The sequence below is a fragment of the Haliotis asinina genome, chromosome 6 (assembly GCF_037392515.1).
Source record: "Haliotis asinina isolate JCU_RB_2024 chromosome 6, JCU_Hal_asi_v2, whole genome shotgun sequence".
Taxonomy (NCBI): Eukaryota; Metazoa; Mollusca; class Gastropoda; order Lepetellida; family Haliotidae; genus Haliotis; species Haliotis asinina.
This window is the reverse complement of record NC_090285.1, coordinates 17,064,109-17,079,566: the sequence shown is the minus strand read 5'-3', so window position 1 is coordinate 17,079,566 and position 15,458 is coordinate 17,064,109. Positions and strand designations below refer to the sequence as shown.

Below are 15,458 nucleotides of genomic sequence, written 5' to 3'. Positions count from 1 at the left end.
ATAACGATGTTGTTTACGTGTAGCAAAACTAACATTCGCATACCGTGCTTTGTCAGGGAAACTCTCCCTGCTAGAAATACAATGCTAATGTCACAAATCCATCAGTTAGGAATTAGAGGCACATTTTCCTTCTTCTATGTTCATTTTATAATATAATTACTTCATTATAGGATCTGTTTGGAAGTGAATGTCCTCGAAATGGAAGCCTGAAAACAACACTATCACTATCCTAATCTATCAAAGGTCAGTCATTGCCTGGCATTTGTGCGTTATCGTATTCATAACATGAATCCAGTTTTAGATTCAACTTGTTTGGGTAGGAGATAAAACATCTCAAGTACCTACGTTGCTTAAGTGAATAATTAAAGGTTTCACGACAGCACATAAATCCCAGCTTGAGGGAACGATAGTGTTGTACAGGATGATGGTGTGTGGTTGGAACGTTAAATGTTCAGTTTTCCATAGAGAAAGACTGGAGTTCCGAGTCGCGATGCTGTTGCGGCATGTGTTACGACGGTATGAAATCTTAAGCGCTCTAATGAAGAAGATGTGACCGTAGCTTGCTTATGCATTGTTTTCGAGTAACGCGATCTCAGTTTAACAGTCTCACCTGTTGTTCATATAAAGTGCCACTGTTCTTGACCATGAGGTTTTCAGTTAATGTGATTGTAAATTTCCAACATCGTCACCAATGTGTACAGACGATGAAACTTTTCTCATAAGAAATCACTAGCCGCCACTGCGTAAGCATGGTTTTAAATTCAGATTGTTTATTTAATATAGACAGAACATTTACTCCTTAATTCAAGCGGCATGATACTTTAAACTCCCTTCCAACTGCCAAAGTAGCAACCTTCTGAGCAATGGTCTCATTCTGAGAATATATGTCGTTCCATCAAGCACAAAATTATATCTTTGTAGATTTCAGCCCGGACAATAAAGTTCTGAGAAGAAAGATGAGTTTGGATTTAACCAGCGCGTTTCGAAGACTGACTGCTTTAATGCTGACAATTCGCATCACTCAGTTGACGCCACACGGTGTAGGTGAAAAAATTACGTTGTTTGGCTTTAGCAGTTAGTTTCTACACTATCATAGTGTAATTATGCGTCATGTGCTCCCTGGATAAGTCTATAAATAGCGTTACACCAAGGGCACAACCAGCAACACACACCGTGCTTTCATTATTGGCATAATTGGGCCTTTATAGGATTGCCCTCACAAACAGGGATCACACATATACAATTAACTTGAGGAGTAAGAAGATATTTCCTACAGCCATGTGTTAGGACACATGCAGTGTGTCTAGGATATAATCAAAAGGAAACAACTCTGGCAGATCTTATATGTAGCATTTGTTTTCTTTCTCCTCTAACGTTTCCTTAATCACATTTAAAGAAATATAATTCTGTTCCAATGCTCTAACGAATTGCTCATTCCCTACACAAGATGTTTTTCGTCAACTCATTGGCGTGCATGACGCCCTGGCATATATGAGTGAGTGAGTGAGTTTAGTTTTACACCGCAATCAGCAATATTCCAGCTGTGTGGTGGCGGTCTATAAACACTAGTCCTCGAGTCTGGACCAGACAATCCAGTGATCAACAACATGAGCATCCATCTGCGATACTGCGAACTGATGACTTTGCCAACCAAATCAGCGAGCCTGACCACTTGATCCCGTTAGTCGCCTGTTTTGGCAAACATGGGTTGCTGAAGGTGATTCTACCCCGGACCTTCACGGGTCCTGGCATTTATGATCCGTGAAGATCCGCATTAGAACTGATCTTCAGTAATCAATACTTATCTTCTCGTGAAGATCCGAGTTAGAACTATTCTTCAGTAACCTATGCTTATCATGAGAGGTGACTAACAGGACCGGCGGTCAAACTCGCTGACTCATGTCATCGGTTCCCAAATGGCGTATGTCCCTAATACGGTGATCTGCCTTCTGTTGTCGGCAATCTATAGTCTCTTTTTATGTTGTGTTGTCATCCATAGTTAAACTGTAATTCGTATCTGTGATGATGTAGTTATATTTTGTCCTTCGCTGACAGGATTTGAATAATTTACCAGTACTTAATATGTACACCAATGAATTGTTCTCCTCAAGGATGTAGCTGAAATATTGTCGATGTGACGATAACGTTTAACTCAAATTGCGTATTCTGTCGATCACTATATTGACTGGTCCAGCCTCTATGATATGATTTACATTTGTGCATTTGTGGTCATTGTGCCTTCTGCTGTTTGTATTTGTCCCAATTTTATTTCGTTATTATGTACGTCGTTGCAACAAAGTTTCCAAGCTGCTGCTTTTGTTGCACCAAACTGATGAACGTCTAAGACATGCAGCATTTTACTCTTTCATGTGTCGAGTTTTTAGTCGATGTTAATACCAAAACACTGTCTCACAAACCATTGCTTCTGTAACACGAGTATACATGTTTTCCAGTAAGGATCCACGGTAAAGCTCCAAGACAAGTTTGGGGCAACTAGTCATCCTTGGGTATACCGAACCATTCATAATTACTGCATTGTCTTCTATCTGTGGAAAGAGACATGGGTGTTGTCTTGAGCTTAGGCGCTCTAAAATGCAGAAACTTTTACAAATTTCCGTGCAACATTCCACAGCATTCCCAGCCTGCTGATTAATCACTGTACGCTTTCCTGAGCAGCATTGTCGCACCTGGAAGTCGTTACAGTACAAGTTTTTTTTTACTAGACATCTCCTCAGAGCCCTGGAACATGGTCTCTATGCGTGTAACAGTAAGAGAGTGAATATGATGTACCGTGTTTTCCTATTACTAAACTTCTCAACTAGTTTGAGACGACAATGCCAAAAACAGCTGAGTTTTTATTAACTTGTATGTTTTCATTCTTTTTAGTCCAAATTCCACATCATCAATTTGGCTATGAGTATAATGATCTGACGAAATATACCTCTGGTATCAACTATTCAGATTAGTAACAGAATACTGTAAATATTAAAGACTAGGAGTATTGTATCATGTTTGCCTGTTATTGGCACAATGCATACAGGCACCAACGAAATGTTATTCATTCAAAGTCCTCGTGCATTTAGAACTCGTAAAATCGTACTTGAATAAAATGTTATAATCCCTTATGCAACAGGACTAACGGGATAGCTTTTACGAAAAGAACCACAAATGACGTGATTTATTGGCTTGATAGTTGAAGCGTTCGCTCAACAGTTCAACCTGTTTCACCTCCTTGTGTCCTGAACCGTCACGTGCCCTGGAATAGTAACACAATATAGCTAATATAGCCTCAATATATAACTTAGTCGTGACGTAACATTCCTCTTTGTCACATCGATGTACCTTTTGAATAGACCTTGGAAAGTATACAGCCCACTTGGGTACTCACATTGTATAGTGGTGACTCCAATGTGTGTTGCTTCAAAACTTTGATTTGCTCTGGTTTTTTTCAAACGTCTTCATTCCTTCGAACTCACTGAGGCGTTCACCCTTAAATGGCTTTCTTTTAATCCAACAGTAGGTTTAGTTCCGCCCAAAAAATCAAGTACCAAACGGTTCTCAGCGCCTATTTTATCGCACATGTTAATGCCGGTTATTGTGAGACCATGAGGCTTAATATCGATATCCCGCGACATAACGCAGTCAGCATTAGGTTGGCTTGTCCAGACAGGATTATTTACACACACCGATACAGGTGGCCTGTGACTGACAGCTGCGTTTAATAGCATATACTCACTCACGGTTACTGCTCGAGTGGGTAATCAAATTTGGTTGGACGCTGCCCGAACGATAAATGAATTGTGCCTTGGCGTGTGAACTTGATGTCCGGCAAAGCCCGAAATGATGAAGGCCTGAGATGATTACCAGCTGCTGAAACTCAAGACTACTGACGATCTGAAATATACCATTTCTTCTATCATCAGAAACCTTTGTCAATGTTACGTCTATTGGACGATGTATTTTAATGATTGGTAGTATATATTAACAAGTGATAATGTTTCTCGCTGTATCCTCAAAGAGGGTTAAAGTATCGTAAAATTATTGTCCTCCTGAGAGGGTACGTAAGTCCCAAAACTTTCACAGTTTACTATTTGTTTACCCCATTTTAAACGAAGTATATTTGTTCTTTTAAACGCCAGCGTCTGAGGGGATGGTGTGAATCCAACTAAGTCCACGCAGGTAGCAAAGGTACGGTAGCCCCCATTGACCCTGGTATGGTGATCTACCTTCAGGGGTTGGCGGTCTGTAGCCCGTTTTTATATTGTATCGTCCTCTGTGGTTAAACTGTTTTAAATTTAATCACTAGTTCTATATATCTATCTGTGATAATCTAGTGGTTTTACTGTCCTTCGTGGATAGTTTTTTACCATTTACTATTATGTCTAATATTAATGCTTCTCGTCACGATATGGCTGAAATATTGCCGATGTGACGTTAAATATCAACTCACTAATTCTATTGGACGATTACTACTTTATAGTGAAAATGCGAGCGTATCCCGAACCAGCTAGTGGTAAAACCGTTCGCTCGTCACGAAGAACAGACCAGAGTTCGATTCTCGTCATGGGTACAGTGAGTGAAGACCATTCTAGTGTCCCTCGCCGTGATATTGCTGGAATATTACTAAAAGCGGTGTAAACTCAGCTTACTCACTCGTCTGAATCACCAGGTGGCCCGTCATGAACATATGCAAGAGCAAGTGAATTTTTTCAGGATCATATGATTCTTAGAACCTGAGGGCTGTTTCGTGCAAACGACATACAGAACATTATGTCAATATATTGATATATAAACGTATTAACAAGTTCATGTCCTCTCATGTTATAACCTTTTTATGACTTAAGCAAGTTCAAGGTCATGTTTAGGTACAACCAAGTTGAGCAAGACGAGCAACATCAATAACGGCGAGCGCCTGTCAGGATACTGTCTACCATCAGCACCTACTCTGAGCCCGAGTGATAGGTTAGCAATTTCCATGCCACAAACTATCAATTTGGCCTTATTGGAGTGTCGTTCACTTTCTCGAGGACGTAGAGAAACACCGTTACTTTGTGGGCAGGAAATTGCATTACTTTCTTAATAATTCCTTATCGATACTTGACAGTGGCAACTGCGTTCACGTTTGACCTTTAGCTGATATTGTACTTAGTGCTTTAGGTGGGTGGTTGTGGTTTATTTTGGGAAATGTGGATTCCGAAGTTATTTCGAAAGGATTCCATTAACACAAGATAATACGATGTATTAATGACATCAGTGATGTATGGATATTGGGTTTACAAACTACATGTTCCTATCAATCCAAAACCTTTTAGGCGCGGTTGTATAGCCTAGTGGCTAAGGCGTTCATTCATCACTCTGAAGACCCGGGTTCGATTCCCCATTAACACAAGATAATACGATGTATTAATGACATCAGTGATGTATGGATACTGGGTTTACAAACTACATGTTCCTATCAATCCAAAACCTTTTAGGCGCGGTTGTATAGCCTAGTGGCTAAGGCGTTCATTCATCACTCTGAAGACCCGGGTTCGATTCCCCATTAACACAAGATAATACGATGTATTAATGACATCAGTGATGTATGGATACTGGGTTTACAAACTACATGTTCCTATCAATCCAAAACCTTTTAGGCGCGGTTGTATAGCCTAGTGGCTAAGGCGTTCATTCATCACTCTGAAGACCCGGGTTGGATTCCCCATTAACACAAGATAATACGATGTATTAATGACATCAGTGATGTATGGATACTGGGTTTACAAACTACATGTTCCTATCAATCCAAAACCTTTTAGGCCCGGTTGTATAGCCTAGTGGCTAAGGCGTTCATTCATCACTCTGAAGACCCGGGTTCGATTCCCCATTAACACAAGATAATACGATGTATTAATGACATCAGTGATGTATGGATACTGGGTTTACAAACTACATGTTCCTATCAATCCAAAACCTTTTAGGCGCGGTTGTATAGCCCAGTGGCTAAGGCGTTCATTCATCACTCTGAAGACCCGGGTTCGATTCCCCATTAACACAAGATAATACGATGTATTAATGACATCAGTGATGTATGGATATTGGGTTTACAAACTACATGTTCCTATCAATCCAAAACCTTTTAGGCGCGGTTGTATAGCCTAGTGGCTAAGGCGTTCATTCATCACTCTGAAGACCCGGGTTCGATTCCCCACATGGGTACATTGTGTTAAGCTCATTCCTGGTGTCCCTAGCCGTGATATTGCTGGAATATTGCTAAAGGGTCGAAAACAATTCAGTTCACACACCTACACCTCATGAAATATACCTTCCATGTACGACTTCAATATTTGAATGTTTAAATATTTAAATCAACATATTGTTGACCAGTGTCACATATCTCATTTTATTATTACAATTGATTTCACGATAGTTTCACTGCAAATCAGCTGAGGTATTACACACGATTCTGTATTTCTTCTCAGAAACAACACAGTTCACAGATTCCCAAACCAAATGCAGCATATGACGTAAAGCAGAAAAAGAAACACAATAATCGACTTTCAAAGTTTTCATCATCACTGAATTTTGAAAAATCGATTTCATATTCTGGTGCGTAAATAATTCCTTGTAAAAATAAGCTTCCCTCGAGAATTACAAGTTGGAGGCCACATAATCAAAAGAATCAGAAAATGCATAACGATAATAAAAACTGACCTCATTTATATCCTCCATGTAAATATTTTTATAAGCCTCAGAACCCTGTCAACTAGGTTGTAGTAATTCATTTGAAGGGCGTAAAACTGATAACACCAATTTGTCATTTTATAAGCTTCATATGTTCCAGCATGAATAGGTTTTGATTGCCCTTGACTTGACGTGAAAGACATGATTGATAGAGCAGGGCCTGTAATATGGGTTAGGTCGGGGATACCTAGTTTGCTTGTAAATGTGGAGCTCGCTTAAAAGATTTCAGTGTCCTGGACAGGTGATTAGCGCATGCATGCAGCTATTGCTCATGTAGAAAGCTGCCGTTACTTGTTCATTGGATTTCGAGCAGAAAATTGAATTCTCTGGCATAAGAGCATGTGCCTTGAAGATACTACTTAGGACAACTTTTACTAGAACTATTACTGATACAAAGGAGACTCGTTTGCAAACCTTAGGCGTGACGCAAAGGAAAATGGCAAATGGAATGCAATTTATCCCAGACATTTAATGAAATATTTTTCCAATTTCCATCTAAATGTCCAACTGCTTTAGGATACTTACTCTTGTAATCCCCCAAAAGGAATATATGCGGAAAAGCGACGATAATCTTTAATGGATTGGAGAATATAAGGAGATACAGTGAAGATAATCTTTGAACGATCGTGAATAATGCATGGTACATGTGAGGCGTGCTTTTAGTAGCCAACAACAATTAACAATAGTTTCCGAGTGGCTATATTTACGAGTAAACCAGCTGAACATTCAGTCAGCATATTTCTCTATACATCGGTGGGGGCAATGGCTACGCTTTACGGTTTACATGCACAAGTACAACACTTCCGTATCAGTCACTCATATCTATAGACATCAGTGGGACAAGGAATCCTCCAGTGGTGAAAATGGATGATACTGGTCAAGCTACCACAACCCAATATCTGACCCAAACTGCTGTACTTATGGGTACGGAGTCAACTTCCTGGGAACCACGCTCCTTTCTTTTCCACTCTTTGGCTGAAAGCTGCATTCAAGAATTGAGTAGATGATTCAAGGCCAGGAAGGTCTTCAGTCGACAACACAGAGGAGATGATGACAGGACACAAGAAATTAAATGATGGACATCATCCATCAGAAAGTCTATGCCGATATGGCTGAAATATTGCCGATGTGACGTTAAATATTAACTAACTCACTCACTCACAAAGTCTATGCAGTGAGCCATTCTTTTGGGATATTTAGTCCCGATATTGCTGCAGTATTGCCGATGTGACGTACAATCTTAACTAGCTCACTATTTTGAGAGAACAGAAAAATGATCAGGACAAGACAAATGGTTAAAATCTCTCTGACTCTTGATCAAAAAGGTTACCTTTCAATGGTCTTTCGGGAAAACGTAAATTGTTTCCAAGAAGAAAATTAATATCTCTGTTCTTTATCATATTCATCAAAAACTGACTTCGTGCAGGAAGACAAAGGGCCCTGATGAGTGTTGTACAAAGGATTCCGACGAGGTGAACAGCAGCAAGTCTTTGACTACATATTTTCCTTTCATGTTGAATGAAACATTCCATTCCACGGTCATAATTATATCCGACTGCCACCAACCGCTGAGTTCTAACAGAATATGCGACGCCCTCGTCCATTGCCATAAGAAAAAACATATTTCACTTTAACGAGTTGTTCGTATCTGCATTGCTAAAGGACCCCGTAGTATGAAGATTTGAACATTCCATTTAGAGCAAAAACTCTTCAGAGAATTTTTCCTTTTCTTGTCAAATAGTATAATTTGTGAAGTCCATTCCTGGTGTTCCCAGCCGCTATTTTGCTGGAATATTGCTAAAAGCGACGTAAGACCATATTATTTCTCTCGTGAGTGAAAAAGACACATGCAAGACATGAATACATTATCAATATGTAATTAAAGTGTACTTTTAGTTTAGACATATGGATAAATGGTGTTCATAAACGTGCTGTTTATTCAACAGTCATTGCGATTAAAGGACACTACTATACCGACAAAAGATAAGGACAATGACGAAAGGTCTAGTACAAATTTATTGCGTGTGTTGTCCTCCTTTTCGCCCGAAGATCGATATTGGTCTCCCATTGTCATTTTGCAGCTCACATTTTTTGGTGATAATTCTTCAGAATTGGACAACAAGAAATCCAGGAAACAATTACGTCAACATGCAGCGTATGGCGGTCCTTTGATTCGTCGGTAAACACCGTGAAGCACCACTGGCGCAAAGCCTGACACACGTCAATCTTCGCGGCCTATTATAGTGCCACAACCTTTACAGAACACTTTGCTTTCTGCCAGGATTCACAAACTTGTTTTTATGCTGAACGTTGGAGCTCGTAATTTTGTATCAGTGAAGGATTTTTCATAACTGGGGCGCGTTTAAATCGATTGTTTGTTAGAATTACAGTAAAGAGACAGTCTTGACAATCTATCAATATTGTAGGTGACACTCAGGATCTCACCGCAAGCCCATTCATTAGAGGGTATTTTTCTTTGTCCCGCAATCCAAAAACATTTTTTGATTTGCCAAGTTTCGGCTCAATTGTTGCCACCTCTGTTCTAGCCACACTCCTGCCTGCTCGTCTGTTGATTTAGGTAGTGCCTCGCAAGTAATAAAAGAGAGTTCATGACTCCTTTCTTTGCTAGCGATCGAGAGATCCCCTGCGGTCAAAATGAGCATGGCTTAATTTAAGTAACCTCAAGTTAAGACTAACCTCAAGTGAACTGGACGGTCACAATGGCTGAGTGTTTCTTTAGTCATGTTGTAGCCAATGGCCCAGACATGATTTCATAAACGATACCACACATGTACGTCCATTTTAATTGGTCTTCAGCAACCCTTGCTTCTCATAAGAAGCGACTAATGGACTAGAGTCTAGAGAGACTATTACACTAATGATCACTGGATTGCCTGGTCCTGACCCGGCAATTTATAGTCCGCCACAATGAAGTTGGAATATTGCTGAGCACATCGTTAAACAACAAACAAACAAACAAGACAAAGCCAATCACAAACGATATCGAGAATATGGCGACTGTAACGCATACAGCAATCGATATTTAATGTTGGGTTCGCTGTAAACTCTTTCTGAACCCTTTCCTCGCTCATGAGAATTCCCCACCAACAGAAGTATCGACTTCAAGACCTCTACCTTATTATGAGTTTGGGGTTGTGGCAAACAATTAAGCTTTCATCGTAGAAATCGTCACAAGCAAATGCAAGAGCACGTCAAATACCACAGAAACGAAAACAACAAATTGCACTGGACACCTTCCCGTTCTCGACAACCGGGAACATTCTTCTTGTGTCTACCATAAAACTTCCGGGAAGCTCCACTGAGGCCCAAATATCGCAACAGCAACATAAACGCATTCACCGTCACTCTAGTAATCGTCACATGTGCCATTATCACCTACTTGTAATCTGAAAACATAACCATAAAACTCAAACGTGGCTGTCACCACACATGTGATTTTATTGCCCACATGGGTATTCGTTCAGCGACAGTTTTTCGCTACAAGTCTGCACGCCCAAATTTGCTCACAGTACACCTGGGTTTAATTTGCCTATTAAACACAAGGCGGCATGTCAGAGCAGCTGGATTATTGTTGTCTTAACTGTTGGGTCAATTTGCTGGTGTTTCCTTAATGTAAACCCTTGATTGGAGTAGATAGTGTTACTGAAGTGGAATAATTGCTCATTGACAGAAGCTATGGCGAACACATGCTATTCCAAATGACTGAGAGCCACAGGAGGAAATACATCCAGTTGACGTGTTCATTCGAGTCGGGTACATTAAACCAAATTCAGTCCTTGACCTTGACTTCTGAAAGCTTCATACCGTTTGACAGATTTGTATTTTCCTGCCGCTAATTCAAACAAGCCAACTCGCTGGGGGTCGAGGTAGAGTTTACTACTCAGATATGTCTGTATGCGCACATAACTTGTCAATAAGCAACCAAACAAATTCTCACCAGAGTTAATTGTTTGCTGTTTGTTCTTAATTACATCTCAAAAGCCTTGTCTATCACAGTACAGCTACTGGCAAGCTGGTGTATGCATATTTTAGTCGAATTTCACAATGTCAGGTCTCACGCTCGTAGAAAGGTATTTTCGTCAAACGAATTTAGATATATTTCATTTCAGGAAACAGATGGAACAAGGGTCTACCTGGTTATCCAGGGCACAATTTATTTTTTCGAAATTTGTCTATACTATCCAGGCTTACTTATTATGGTAGACATTCAAAAGAATGAGCTTAGTCGCGTGTTTGTCCTTAAAATTAAAAATGAACTACTTTCAGCTACCCGACAGGGTTCTGTAAATTATCGAGTCTGGGCCGGACAATACATGCATATAAGCCTTAAAAGCATCGATCTACTCAATTACAATATATTTTTTCACAGTGACAAGGATCCAATTACCTGGCCATTCGACCCCGTTCCATTCGATCTCGTTACTCGTCTCTTAAAAACTTTGGTTACGGGATGTCAGCTGTAAACCTGACCTTGACGTTGTCGCAATGTTTGTATTTTTTGTTTTTGTTCTTTGTTTCACAGCTTTTACATTCACGAATTATATTTACAATTATGTAAATAAAACTGCAATTTACAATTACGTAAATAAACAAATTAATTGCAGGCTTACCCCCGGAGTTGTACGCCATATGGGAGTCATATCCATGGAGATTTGGGGCAGCCTTCTGCATCCTGCGTCACTCAGTGATGGAGATGACGTCATATGCGTCAGTTCTGACAATCACAGCCTTCACCGTAGAGCGTTACGTGGCTATTTGTCGCCCTCTTCAGGCACACCGCATGGCGGCTCTGTCTCGATGTCTCCGGATTATCATCTCTATCTGGGTTGTCTCCATCCTCGTGGCGCTTCCTTTCTCCATCCACACCCGCCTGTTCCACGCGCTGCACCACCCCATCACGAAAGAACCTATCCCAGAATCCCTCATCTGCAACATCCGGATTGAGTGGCGAGAAAGAATGACTTATATGTTCCAGATCTCCACCTTCCTGTTCTTCGTCACACCTGTCGCCGTCATCATCTGTCTCTACATCCTCATCGGCATCGCCCTGAGGAGGTCTCACCTCGGACGAGGACCGTCGGATGAAATAAAGAGTTGCAGCAACAAAAACAAGCCACCATCCCAGTCAAGGAGAGTGGTGATTCGTATGTTAGGTAATGACACGAGTTATCTGACCAAAATATTTAGGATTTGCTTTAATTAAAATTGTTGGAAATGATTGATGTCAACATTTAATTACATACCTTAGAACGTCAGGAGGTAACTGTCCTCATTTTATGGAATAATACCTGAGGGACAGTCCGAAACCTAAAGACTTTTGGTCTTGTCTGCCAACGTTTAGAATTTTCAGTTTTATTTTGTCGTTTAAACAGATTACATTCTTGCTGGGTTTTTTTTGCAAATTTCTCTCTCTATTCACTTCAGTTGCTGTAACAGTAGCTTTCATCCTGTGCTGGGCACCCTTCCATGCCCAGAGACTAATGGTTCTGTACGTGTCGACGTGGACCCCGTTACTGATGAACGTCCAGAGCACGCTGTTCTATATATCAGGTGAGCTTATAAGTGCATTCTAGGTGAGCTTTTGTTGCAATAGTTGGTGTTTATTACATTTAAGTTAAGTCACGTTACAAATGGCACCCGAAGTCAGTGAGTCAGTCAGTATATAAGCCGCTTTTAGCATAATTCCTGCAATATCACGGCGAGGGACACCAGAAATGGGATCACACATTGTACTTATGTGGGGAATCGATCCCGGAAGCATTTGCACAGCATAACTTCTAATGTACAGTTACGTTTCTTAGATCTGTACTAGGTACAACTGAATATTTCCCTAGATATTGTTCATCGTCCCCATATGCCAAATACGTCATCTGCGCAAGCCTTAGCAATTTGTAACACAGGTGAAGTACGTTACCTCGGAATACCTCGGGTCTAAGATTGTAAATGAGATTTTATGGGTTGGGATACTTATGAAAACAGGGTTCTGTACTGGACAAAACCAGTAGTTCCACCAGAAGCGATAGCAGTAGTTGTTCCACCACCAGCGGTAGCAGTAGGTGTTCCGCTAGCTGCGGTAGCTGTAGTTATTCTACCAGCAGCGGTAGCAGTGGGTGTTCCACCAGCTGTGGTAGCAGTAGTTGATCCAGCAGCTGTGGTAGCAGTAGTTGATCCAGCAGCTGCGGTAGCAGTAGGTGTTCCACCAGCAGCGGTAGCAGTAGGTGTTCCACCAGCAGCGGTAGCAGTAGGTGTTCCACCAGCAGCGGTAGCAGTAGGTGTTCCACCAGCAGCGGTAGCAGTAATTGTTCCAGCAGCAGCGGTAGCAGTAATTGTTCCACCAGCAGCGGTAGCAGTAGTTGATCCAGCAGCTGCGGTAGCAGTAGGTGTTCCACCAGCAGCGGTAGCAGTAGGTGTTCCACCAGCAGCGGTAGCAGTAGGTGTTCCACCAGCAGCGGTAGCAGTAATTGTTCCAGCAGCAGCGGTAGCAGTAATTGTTCCACCAGCAGCGGTAGCAGTAGTTGATCCAGCAGCTGCGGTAGCAGTAGGTGTTCCACCAGCAGCGGTAGCAGTAATTGTTCCAGCAGCAGCGGTAGCAGTAGGTGTTCCACCAGCAGCGGTAGCAGTAGTTGTTCCACCAGCAGCGGTAGCAGTAGGTGTTCCACCAGCAGCGGTAGCAGTAATTGTTCCAGCAGCAGCGGTAGCAGTAGGTGTTCCACCAGCAGCGGTAGCAGTAGTTGTTCCAGCAGCAGCGGTAGCAGTAGATGTTCCACCAGCAGCGGTAGCAGTAGGTGTTCCACCAGCAGCGGTAGCAGTAATTGTTCCACCAGCAGCGGTAGCAGTAGATGTTCCACCAGCAGCGGTAGCAGTAGGTGTTCCACCAGCAGCGGTAGCAGTAATTGTTCCAGCAGCAGCGGTAGCAGTAATTGTTCCACCAGCAGCGGTAGCAGTAGTTGATCCAGCAGCAGCGGTAGCAGTAGTTGATCCAGCAGCAGCCATTCAAAGTACATTAAACGTTTCCAATGTTTTCACTCATGGCATATGTGTATTTTTAAGTTTCGGCTAGGTGTGTCTTAATTGCTAACAGCTGAATGGATGATGTTAATCCACCTAGGGTCCATGCAGGAAGCAAATGTACTCTGGTCCTAAGTATGGTGATCTACCTTCAGTTGTTGGCGATATATAGCCTATTTTACACTGTCTTGTCCACATTTGAAATAAAATTTTTGACATACCTAGTTTTACTTCAAAATTACTGTGAGCTATTTTTGGTTTTACTGTCCACCGCCGATGTGACGATAAATTTTAACCCACTTACTGCTATCCTCCGTTGGCAGTTTTTATTATTATTATTATTTACATGTATTTACATTTTAACTCACTCACTCGCTCCAGCAGCAGCTGTAATAATACTAGTAGCCGACGTAGTAGCAGTTATAGTAACAGCAGTAGTAGTAGTTGTAGTAGTAGCAGGACATTCGTCAACGTATTCACTTGTGATGACTTAAAAGGTTTTATTGCTGTGTATATGTATTCCTGTCAACGTAAATTTAGTGCAAATTTTAATCAGGACTCCGTCTGTTTCAGGTGTCTTGTACTTCGTCAGCTCCACTGTCAACCCCATCCTGTACAACGTCATTTCTCGACGTTACAGAGGCGCCTTTAAGGAAACTATCTGTTTCTGTTGTTACAAGGTCGGTGCTTCTACCTACACCAGCAGTGTATTCAAAGGCAACCAGGACAAGCCTCTCAAACAACCGATGGTGGTTGTCAACGCTGACGGCGATAAACTTCAGCCCACATACCACGACCATAATGCTTTGCTGCATCCGGTTGCGAACGGCAGTGTGCCAGAAACTCTGAAGACTCGGCTTATTGACGACAATTTTGACAGAAAAATAAACGATGCCGATTTCCACTACGTTAAAAACGTGAACTCCTGTGTTGCTTGCGATACTTCTGTGAATGGATATCATTCGCCTTGCAGAGCCGCTTTGCTGAAAAACGGATTTTGTGATGTGAGTCGTTCGTCGTTGAACTGTGTGCTGTTGAAACACGGAACCGTGTTGTGAAATTCTATTGAAACACGGAACCGTGTTGTGAAAATCTATTATTCAACGCTCAGAATATACACTTGTGTATAATTCTGAAAATAAATGAAATTAACCTGAAAATGACAAACGCTTGAGTATATGTGCTCCTCTCGATAAAACGGTTTTGTGCGCAGACGTGACAAAACGCAAACATTTGCAAGTGTGGATGTCGCCACGTGTGTTGTTATTGGTGTTAATGGGAACAGCTAATTACGGCCTCTCAATGTCCAGCTGATGTTAAACGTTCGGATTAAGAAGTCACCTTATGTAGTGTCTCTGTAAACAATACTTACATATTCTTGAAACCCGTAAAAATCCCGGTTAGAATTGGTCTTCAGGAACCTACGTTTGTCGTAAGAGGCGACTGACGGGATCTGGTGGTCAATCTTGCTGACTTGGTTGACACATGTCATCGTATCCCATTGGCGTGAAGCGATGCTCATGATGTTGATCACTGGACTGTGTGATGCAGAATCATTTTTTTACAGATCGCGGCCATTTGGCGGGGATACTGCTGAGTTAAACAACAATCAATCCATACTCCCCTTCGTGCATTTTCAACGAATACTAAAGAAACATGACGTTAAAACGTATTGTCAATGCTTAAATCAGTATGGTCACATATTA

At 41.4% G+C, this 15,458-nt stretch overlaps 1 protein-coding gene across 1 annotated transcript in view; it reads left to right on the top strand.

The window, feature by feature from the left end:
- Positions 1-15,158, top strand: part of LOC137286977 (pyrokinin-1 receptor-like) — a 32,456-nt gene extending 17,298 nt beyond the window's left edge. The window contains exons 3-5 of the mRNA XM_067819042.1: positions 11,349-11,897; positions 12,169-12,294; positions 14,326-15,158. Of these exons, the coding sequence (XP_067675143.1) occupies positions 11,349-11,897; positions 12,169-12,294; positions 14,326-14,810 (1,160 nt within the window). The 3' untranslated portion in view covers positions 14,811-15,158. The remainder of the gene's footprint in view (positions 1-11,348; positions 11,898-12,168; positions 12,295-14,325) is intronic.
- Positions 15,159-15,458: the final 300 nt, after the last annotated feature.